Source organism: Bacillus rossius, chromosome 8 (genome assembly GCF_032445375.1).
Source record: "Bacillus rossius redtenbacheri isolate Brsri chromosome 8, Brsri_v3, whole genome shotgun sequence".
Classification (NCBI taxonomy): Eukaryota; Metazoa; Arthropoda; class Insecta; order Phasmatodea; family Bacillidae; genus Bacillus; species Bacillus rossius.
The window spans coordinates 13961604-13972856 of NC_086336.1; the positions used below are offsets into that span (position 1 = coordinate 13961604).

Sequence of the window (11253 nt, forward strand, 5' to 3'; positions counted from 1 at the left end):
TAATCAACTGTCATGTAAACTTCACTAGAATTTCATATAAAGACACGTAAAGGACTAGCTTCGCACTGTAAGAAGGTTGTAAAAATCTAGAAAAGCTATTAAATTTTTTGTTTGATGTTCTTGTAGTAAAGTAAAAATGATGTAATAAATATTTATTTGTAATTATATTATATAAAAATTTTATATAAAATTATTAATTTTTAACCGAGCAAAGATTGCATCAATCAGTTAATTAATTGTTGATATATTTGATGATTTTAGAATTTTTTTCGATTTTCTAACTTAAAAATTACAAATTTTCAAAATGTTGGCTAAGATGGCTAACATGAAGGCAGAGGCCATGGCAGTTAATACTACTGTACTCTAGCCGATAAAAGATAAATTATTATGGTAGCAGCATCCTTTAGAAGAAGAAAACAAAATGGTGTATTTATTGCTATCCATGATGGTGGTCTCAAGCAGACGAAAATAATATGGCCATAATAGTGGCACACTGGTTGATGTGATATATTCCTTGGCATTAGTGGTGGATTTAAATATGCAAACTGCTGCCACAGAGGGAGGATCTATCACCATTTTTTTTGCACTCACTGTATTTGATTTGAGGACTCTATGCTCTATGACATTAGACAGTTTTTTTTTCATTAACATTTATTTAGTAAATTTTTTATAAATTTAAAAAGTTCTTGTATGAAAATTACGGATTTTTGTGATGGTGGATGTGATTAAATAATTAAAAAATTTCATATTGCTTTTTATTTAAATGTCATTCAATATTATTTATAAACTTTAAAATTGTTCCTGATTCTACCTTAATATATAAGGATTTTAATGATGGCGGCCGTAACGAAAATATCAATGGTAACATCGCAACTCAAAATGTCGGAATACCAAATGACAAAATATTCTAGAATTCAAAATGGCAGAAAAGAGATTAGCGGAACAAAAAGTCGGATGGCATCAATGTCAAGGTCAATAGTCAAGGTCATCCAATATGACCACCGTGACGTTATAATACACAATGGTGGTCGCCTCCAGATGCTCCTAGAACCCTGAAGCAGGACATACCAACATGTTATACTAGAAAGGAACACGAAAGGATGGAGGTTTTGGAGAGCTAAGTAATGTTATTTTTTGTTATTTTACTATAATGGCCTGTTATGTTTCAGAGTATGAGTTTGTAACCTTTTAAAATGATAGTTTTCAATAAGGTTTTTCATTGTTGTGTGATGATATGTATATGGGTATGTTCATTGTTTTATGCTTCTAATAAAATATCGAAGAGTTTTGTTGTACCTGGGTGCTCATAAAGTTATCCATGGTGCATATTAAAAGTTTTTCTGCTCTTTTTACTTTTACGATTAAATGTTGTTTTTATGGCCATCTTGGTTCCAGGAAAAATACTTTTCTCTTAAAAAAATATTATCACAGTCTTCAATATCGCTAATGTTGTTAATTAAAATATACCTTTTATATATAAATTATTACAATGTATCTGATGTTTTAAAGAGAGATAAAAATATTATGTATATAGTAAATTGTATTTTTATATTGAGGTTTTTTAAATAAACTAAATATAGTAAAATCAACTTCAAAGGGTTATACAAGCCTAGGGAAGAGCTTTAGACCACAAGTCGTGGATTGTTAACTCGCCAGCTCACGGTAAATTTCACACTGTTTCCCTTTTGCGAAAAAAACGGGTTCGACCCCGCCATGAATCTTGCTATAGAACGACTTGATGAACTTGATAAACATAAACATCAGAGAAATCTCAAATAAATTATGTCGATATTATGTAGTCTGCGTCGTAGACTATTCTTTAAAATCTAAATGTGGCAATTATGAATAAAAATGCCAGGATTTGATGCAAAATAATTTATGGCAACTAAGAAAGTTTAAAATTCTCAATCATTCGTAAGATGCAAAATTTTTTGTAAATATTAAGAGTTGTCAAGAAGATATAATTTCCAAAAAAAAAAAAAAAACTGCCACACTTTGCTGTGGCTAAATGTATTCAAAAGTACTTGCTTAAAAATGACTCAACTACAAATATTGCATGTGATTACTTAAACACAAACTAATACTTCCTGCGGGTTCACACATGAAATGAGGTTGTCCATCTCAAAAGACTGGTCTCTCGTCAATAGATTTAAATAATAATCATATTGATATGAGTTATTTCTCAGAGAGAATTTTAATTATACCCCATAATACAAGTCAGTCACATTTTGGAAATGACAACAAATCAGCCAAAAATGTTTGGAATGAACGACTGGACCACATTATTGATGTTGTTGGCTATGGTCTCCGCTGCAGAAGCCGTTTCGTTGGCTGCGGTCTCAGCTGCTGAAATCGCGTTGCTCGTCGCATTCTTCCATGCAGAAGCCGTTTCGTTGGCTGCGGTCACAGCCGAAGAAATCGCGTTGCTGGTCGCGTTCTGCCACGCTGAAGTCTCGTTCGCCCACGCGGATGAAGCGTTGCTGGTCGCGTTCTGCCACGCGGAGATCGCGTTCTTGGTCGCGTTCTCCCAGGATGAAAGGGCGCTGGCCATGGCGGTGCTCACGGACGAGTTGGAGGTCGCGTTGGCGGCGGCTGAGGTGAAGTTGGACCACGAGTCGGACAACTTGCTCATCTCCTCCTCGACCGCCTCGCTCACCGCCAACGAAGAAGAGTTGAGCTGGGCCTTGATGGACGCCGCCGTCTGGTTCAGGTACGCCTCGGTCTTGTTCAACAACTCTTCCAGCTTCGTCTTGTTGGTGAAGGTTTCCGATGCGTTGATGGCCGCCTGTATCAGGGTTGAGAATATGTTCACATCTTCAGCCACGGAGGTGTTGACACTGGTGACGACGCTGGCGTTGGTGCTGGAGTTGGAGCTGGCGGAGATCCCCTTCGAAAACAAACCGCACACAAGTTAACACAGCTGTAAGGATGACACTGTCTCGTGTTTCACGCACCTCTTCGCCTCTACGCGCTAGACACTGAATTAGCTTGCAGTATTCACGACGCTAATGCGCCATCCTATTACTAGCTGTCATCCTGTAATTTTATAGTATAAAATGATAGACAAAGAACCTATCATGCTTACGATATTGTGTGCCAAATATTTGATACTTAATGGCCTGTAAATTAAATGATTTAAAGGTATTTTTTGCTGTCAAAACTTAAAGTATAAAACAAAAATATTTAAATCAAGTAAAAGTGTTTTTTGCTTGTAATTCGTTATCAGAGTCGTATCATAAATCATGTTTGGTTTGTAAACGACGTGTTAACACTTTCAACTCGGCGTGCTGTCTGGTCTCTCCCATTTTTTTAAATTTAAAATATGTTAAACTTGAAGACTATTTCAATGGTTTTACCTTCACACAATAAAAAATATGTACATCGAATAGTTTTTGCATAATTAGCTGTCAAATCTAAATATTTACCATATTTAGAGCGTACATAAGAAAATCAACTGTAAAAGGTAACTAACTTGTTTAGGCATACAGGCAATGCTTCTTACTGGCTACTTAATGAAAAAATTGGAATGTATTTCTAAAAATTTCAATTCATTTTATATGGCATTTCATAATTTATTTAATTTGTAAGGATTTTGACAGCGAAGAAAAATTTTATTTTCGAAACAGAATTATTGCAAACAACATGAATTCAGCCAGAAGAATTACCATTAAACCTAAACGATTTGAGTTCTCTAACTCAATTTATTCTTCTCATATTTATGCCCCAAAATACTAATAAAGAAACTTTAATAGATAATGATGCAAAAATGCTAAATATGTGTGAATGATTAAGCTAAAATTTTGAAAAAGTCTACTAGTTTAAATGTGATAAACGTAAATATAAAATCATGACCTTATATGCAGTTGGCCAGCGGCTGCAAACACCTTTTTTCACTGGAACCCCATTATCGAAGGATATGGGGATCCATCATATAGTGAATTGCTACTGCAATATCAGTCCCTGATCTCCTGTAGGCTAATTGAACAGTAGTGAAGAGAAGAAGAGACAGTTGAAAGTCTGCAATCTAAATTTTGAAATAGCTGAAACTACTGTAAATAAAATATTGACATAAATTTCAGAACGTCTCCAACTTACCCTGTGGTTCGCTACAGTTTATTTTTGGATGTGAAATCGCTGAATATTATTTAAGTGATTTTCATTGATTCATAAAAGATTTTGGAATAAGTCAGTAAATTTTGCAACTTTTAACACAGATCCACAGTTCAACAACTAATTTATCAGACATTAACAAGTTTGCATTGTCTTAAGATACTATCAATTCAATTATTTAACCATCCGTTCATTTTGAGGATGTGGCTAACAAACAAAAAGCACCCTATCCATGTTTATTTACTTACTATCTCTTCGAAATCTTATTTAAATGATAATAATCATTGTCATCGTGGATGAATTGCATTTTAATAATATATTAATAGGTGCAGTGCAAATGCCTTCTCATAATTAAATGTCAAATAAGCAATATATTATTTATTCTTAAGTGCTTTAGAGCACTTAAAACTAAACATTGTATTAGATTAAAACTATAGGTAGTTGTTAGGAACAATTTAAAGGTTTTTATGGGTTTTTAATTTAAAAAAATATAATTTTTATGCCATATGTATATTAAAAAAGTATAAATGTCAAGAACATTACCTATTTACCAGTCCTAATCTCACTCTAAGTCAGAGTCACTATTAGATATATATAATTATGGATATCTTCCTCTTGAAGTAATTATATTCAGTTACAAACACTTTCAATTTATTATTTTCATGAACATTATCGCTAAGTTTGATTTGTTTGGATTGATACGATAATGACATAAATATAGATTTCCTTTTGCCAAAAAGGGAGTCGCAATTTTTACAACAACAAAAAAATATATCACCAAACTTAATGAAACTTATTTAAATAATTGAAAAAAGGGTATATATGGTACCCCCATAATCGTGTAAACGAATAGGAAAAGGCTCGCTTTGATTGAATGCCAATAATATGGCTTGCTGAGAAACTAACCTGTAATAGATGAAACTGGCGCTATCCTATCAAACAGTAAGGTGAACGGTGGACATATTATGAAATTTTTTTTCTCAAAAGCAAGTAACTTTACGATTACATTTTAAAAGAGTACGCCGTGAAGTATAACTTTTTTAAATTTTTACTTAGCGGGCTTTATAAATAAACATAGAAACTTTTAAGTAATATAAAACAAAGCTTAGGAAACCATTAATAATGTCTGTTTTAAAGCAGAACTTACCTGCACCAGCCCGAGGGCTACCAGGAAGAAGAGAGCCTTGTACTGCATCGTGGACGAGTGAGGTGCTGACAGCTGAGACAGTTGAAGAGTACTTGCTAAATCCTGACCTGTGGTCTTATATATCGGCGAGATGGTCACAGGCGCAGGTGCTCCGAGTATGCTCTGCACAGCTGAGTAAACGGTAGCATCGCGTCGCTTACGTCACTACAGTTGGTACATTCACGCTACAGTGAATACGTCTGTAAGAATTTGTAACAATAGAAGCGTATTTATACCAAGGTCAGTATGTTGGATTTTCTTGAAGGTCTATCTTTGATTGTGTAGCTTATTTTTTTTTTAAATTGATCTTGACTATAAACCATTTTTATTGCATGTATATTTTTTTACTAGTTGTTTTAATATCCATACGCATTAAGGAATAACTTTGCGGTAATATATTTTTTTTATCACAATTACACCTCTTGATTTTAACAACCCAAAAAAATTATTTTCAAATGAATAATTTATGTTAATAATTGTCTGGGAATATTATCGCCGTGATAAAAAATACTAAACACTATCAGTTTTATTTATTAATTTATTTATTTTTTAATTTTTCTGGTACTAGGTTCTGTCAGGCACAGGCTGGGTATCTGCTGTGATGGAAAGAGGGCGGTGTTACGCAGGGGCGTGAGGCGTGACAGAGCCCGGGTGTGGCCAACTGACGGCGCTTTACGTCACGGGTTCGCGGAATCTGGCGCCTGCGCTGTCCTCTGTTTGGAACAGCTGAGAGCGCGGTTGCAACTGCGCTGCGCAGGCGACAGGATTCACGGTAAAGTGTCGCAACCTGGCGTGCCGTTGTTGAAGCTCGATGGGAGTGGGAGGACGAACACCGCGTGGTGGGTTATTTATTTATTTTTTTTTGAAATGAAACTTGTTTCGGCGCGATGGATGGAAAATTTAACGGAATTTTAATGCAACGTTTGAGTGAAACATTGTTGTGAAACTATTCTGACCCTTATTTATATGGCGAACGGTGCAGAAAACCTATTGGATCCCGTTCCTTTCGGTGGGCTCTATGTGGTGGCGTGCGGCTCAGGTTACACCCTGCCATGCTACAGGCATAGGCGGGTCGCGGCGGTAGGGACCTGCCTGTGCCTGACACCACCCCGAATTAATGGCATCTAGTACGGGAGTATTTGGTCAGAGGGCAACCCAACGGTGTTCGAGATAATTGTTTTGCACCACGCCGCGGTCTATATACGTAGGGAAATGGTGTTCGTTAAAGTACGTATTATTTTACTTATTTGTGTATATCAGTATTGTTAAATAGTGTGATATGATTATTGTTTATTTGTGTAATCAAATATTTTTGTTGCATAATGAATGCTTTTAAAGCTTTAGTTTGACAAGGTAGCCCTTGGAGCTATGGATCATTGGTGCTTTTGGAGCATTAAAGCAGTTTGAACCTAGTTTATATTGGTGCGATAGTATTCCTGTGACGAGATCGTATCACACCACAACGAATTTCCGTCTATATGTGCTTCCTTTTTGTCAAATACATGTCCTATGTATTGTGTTTTACATGTTTTTGATTGTTCTTCCTTTTCGTTGTTTGTTCTTCCTCTTTGCCGAATGTGCTTTCGATAGTGAATCGTTTTTTATTGTGCTTTCAATTGTGCTTCCTTAACGTCGATTGTGCTTCGGTTGTTCTTCCTTTTTTGAATGTTTTGACACGTGTATTATAGTAGTTTGTTTTTGTTTTGACTAGCATATTAATCGACCAGTTGCGTGTATATAAACGAGTCCCAGACGAAAGGACTTTCAGTTTGCTACTGGTAGTGTAAGGACCACCTAGTCTGCTACATCTGGTACATAAGTCGCGTTATTACCTGTTATTAGTACTCGATGGCATCTTTACCGTCTTTAACGTCGAATTCGATGGAGGTTGGACCATCGTCTATGGGAACCCTGACGTCAGCGACGACGATTTTGGAGCAGATCCCGTTTGCAAAGTTGACGTCAACATTTTAGGAGACGTCAAAAGTCGTGATACCACCAGCAGAAGAGAGCTCAATGATTTCAGCGCTGGCTGCACAGGAAACCATGATGAATGACGTTTCGCCCTCGATGGAGACTTCAATGGATGGTGATTCGACAGCAAATATCGACGCAACTATGCCACTACTGCAACAAGATTTCCTCAAACAACAGCAATGTTCGACGACATGAGAAGAGAGAATGTGCTAAGATTCTCCTCGCAAAATGTTTGCTGTGAGAAATGTCATAAGCAGTTTGCCAGCAAAGATAATATGAAAACGCACATGTAGACATTCAGACATCGTGCTGTGTGACAGAAAGTAAGGATTTTGGTACAACACCGAATGAATGATTCTCTTAAGAGTACATCGGGTGTTGGTACAACTGCAATAAGATCAGCATCTGGTTCGGGTTCGTCTTTATTGACTAGACATCCTTGCGGCTACTGCGATATGACGTTTGCATTTGGTCATGATGTACGGAGACACGAGAGGAGTAAATGTACGAAACATCCTTCTCGCATGAAGTTTCACTGCGATGAGTGCCATGTTTGGTTTACCCTAATTGATAATTTGCAACTACATGCGATATACTGTAAAGGTGAAATCCGTGTGCGTACTGATGAACTAATTGTCAACATTTCAACTCCTCCCTCTAGATTTGAGACTCATATACGTACAAGCACAAAAATATATGTCCAGCAACCGAATGTGATGAGGCCTGGACATGAATCTATGCCCAAGACTGTATTCGGTGCATTACAGGTAAATTATAACGGATTCCACTTAGCGACCTCTGCATTTCGTGGAATGTTAAAAGAATACTATTATCTAAATACGTTTAATGATTCGAAAAACATTTGTACTTTTCTTGACGATATCAGGCAGAACATTATTAATCAAATAACTGATAAAGTAGCTACATACGGAACTGTGAAATATAACTTGTGTTTGGACTGTGCATATGGCAAACCATATCCTTTTGGAGACAAAGTGAAGAAGTGTGCATACAAGACAGTGAATACCCCTATTTACAACTCCAACGGTGTGAAGCAGTCTGTTAAACATAGTGTTCAGAAACTCTGTCGGGAAAAAAAAAATTATGCCTGTAAAGGATCTGGCAGGTCTCTTTCTTCATTAAACCGATTGCAGTTAAGAATTAGTCAGTTCAAGCCGATGCAAAACTAAATGTTTATAAGATTGCTAACTGTAGAAAATTTTCCTGTAGTAGAATATAATTTACGTAATAAAATTTATGAATGTAAAAGAACTTGCGGAGTTTTGATCCTCGAACCTGTCACTTTTGTGGTATTTTTAATTAAATTACTTTTTTTCATTTACGAAGGAACGAAACATGGACAGGAATCCATTGATTTAACCATTATATTTTTTAGATATTTTTTGATTAATTTTGCAATATTTAATTTCTAGGTTAAAAAATTTAATTTTTCAAGATGGCGGTCATAACTGCTTACTGGAGGCCAGTTGGCAAGGAAACTAAGATGCTTTTAGGACTTTCCAACATATTTATCTAAATTATGATTTTTAGATAATATTATATAATTATTGCAACAAGTATCAAACCTAGGACAGGAACTTATCGTTAGAATCAGTATATTAATTATAGATTTTTAAAATTAATTTTGGAATTCTTCCCGAATTTCTAATAATAATAAATGATTACTGCACTCTATCGGGTAACAATTAAACTAACATAGTGGCAGTGCACTCTAGACGATGAAAAAAAATGGCGAACGTGACATCATACTAGCTGGCGATATATATTTGGCATAAGTGATGGGAGGTCAGTCTGCCAATGGATTTTGTAGGGGAAAGACCTGTCACCATTTTTTATTGACCGCACCTGCTCCATGATGTAAGTGCATTTTGACTTGACAACATCTAATAAATCGATGAACGCCGGCTGCAGACACGAAAAAGTGTCCCTTTACGCACATTGGTCCGTAACGCTGTGTCCCGTTACGCTCATTGTACGCTTGCGCCGCATCTATCTCTCTTCCACTCGATTGGCCTATGCGTCCGAGGAGAAGAAAGACAGCGGCAGCACACAACTTACATCTACACGTGAACTGTTTCGTCGACTGGTTATAAAGTGAAGTGAAAAGTTAATGTGGTTTTCATTGCTTATTAAACAACAATTTCGGCAATAAAGGTTAATTATTCTTGCATTTTAAAAATGTGATTACTAGTATAACTTCAAGTATTTATTTTTAATTATTAAAAACTTTGCATCTGTCGGCGAGTGCAGTAATAGCTTATAGGTTATATTTATATTTGATTACAGTTTATTTAAATGAAAACTTGTTCATAATATTATATTTAAACGAAAAAATAATGTGGTTTTCCTTGCCTATTACAGCAACAATTTCGGCAATAAAGGTTAATTATTTTTGCATTTTAAAAATCTGCTTACTAGTATAATTTTAAGTATTTATTATTTTATTATTAAAAAAGTAGCATCTGTCGGCGAGTGCAGTAATAATAGGTTATGTTACAATTGACTAATAAATTAAGGTGATTCATATAGGCTAATTGATGATATATATTTGATTACAGTTTATTTATATAAGAACGTGTTCATAATTATATTTAAACTTTATAGCTAAACGTCAATTTATAAAATTAATTACAAATCATCTACACGTGAACTGTTTCGTCGACTGTTTATAAAATGAAGTGAAAAGTTAATGTGGTTTTCGTTGCTTATCACAACAACAATTTCGTCATAAAGTTTAATTATTCTTACATTTAAAAAATGTGATTATTAATAAAATTTCTAGCATTTATTATTTTATTATTAAAATTAAAATGATACAATTTAATTTATAAAAGTATGCATTCTTTTCATCAATGTTTTGTTATGACGTCACGTTAAACTATTGTCCGTAAACCGACTTTACAGACAATCAATTTTCCAAAGGCACATTAAACTTGAAACACACCCATTCGTTTACTACTTTTCCTATCATCGTCCTATCCTTAACAGAATAACACAGATTGGAAGAAGTTAAATAACAATCATGTATAAAAGTTTTAATCAAAATAATCTGTTCATTAAAGTTTTAAACATATTTGAATTAATGAGGTCGAATAAAAGTAAATTTATCTATTAAATTGTAGATTTAATTTCGCTCCTTCATTGTATCCATACAAAATAGTAATAATTCAATAAAAAATGTTTCAATTATATTCATAAAAGTATGCAATCATTATATCAATGTTTTGTTATGACGTTGTCACGGTAAACTATCGTCCGTAAACTGACTTTACAGACAACCAATTTTTTATTAAAATTTAAATAAATTATAGTTTTATTAAATTTTTTAATTTTTATCAATTTTTTTAATTTTAGAAAGTTTTAATAAAAATCGGATAATAATTAAATATTTTCAAGATGGCGGGCGTAACGATAATTGCAACAGTGACTTCATAATTCAAAATGGCGAGTGTAACGGAAATAGCAACAACCTAGAATCCAAGATGGCTGCGGTAAAGAAAATTACAATAATCTAGAATTCAAGATGGTGGCCATAGCGAAAATTGCAATGATCTATTATCCAATATGGCGACCGTAACGATATATGAATAATGTTTAAACATATTTTTAGTTAATTTTTTTAATTAATTTTTTTTAATTTAAGAAATTATTTCTTTAAAATTTGATAATAAATACAGATTTTCAAGATAGCTGGCATAACGGAAATTGCAACAGTTACATAAATAGTAATACAATTCAAGTAAATTATATTATTTTATTTGGTTGTAAATGTAAAATAATATAAAGAAAAACTATTCATAAATTATTTACAAAAAATAATCAACCTGATAGACATTTGGTTATTGAGCTACAATAAGGTTGTTTTTGTTGCAACAAAAACAAAACTATTTTTTCTCAAAAGTTAATTTCATCTGAAAATTATTTATAGCATAGTTATATGTTAAGAACAAAGTATAAAA

General features: G+C 34.2%; 1 protein-coding gene across 1 annotated transcript; it reads right to left on the reverse strand.

Moving 5' to 3' along the window:
• Positions 1-2165: 2165 nt before the first annotated feature.
• On the reverse strand, positions 2166-5375 carry LOC134535529 (uncharacterized). Its single transcript, XM_063374673.1, has 2 exons — positions 5258-5375; positions 2166-2887 (listed from the first exon to the last, which is right to left on the reverse strand). Exons 1-2 carry the CDS (start codon positions 5303-5305, stop codon positions 2246-2248), a joined length of 690 nt encoding a protein of 229 aa, XP_063230743.1. The 5' UTR covers positions 5306-5375; the 3' UTR covers positions 2166-2245.
• Positions 5376-11253: the final 5878 nt, after the last annotated feature.

What these genes read in the sequence shown, in the direction of transcription:
- LOC134535529 (XM_063374673.1), bottom strand. Translation starts at nt 5,305, where the DNA reads ATGCAGTACAAGGCTCTCTTCTTCCTGGTAGCCCTCGGGCTGGTGCAG. An exon ending in TAGCCCTCGGGCTGGTGCAG is followed by an intron (nt 2,888 to 5,257) that starts GTAAGTTCTGCT and finishes TTGTTTTCGAAG; the next exon opens with GGGATCTCCGCCAGCTCCAA.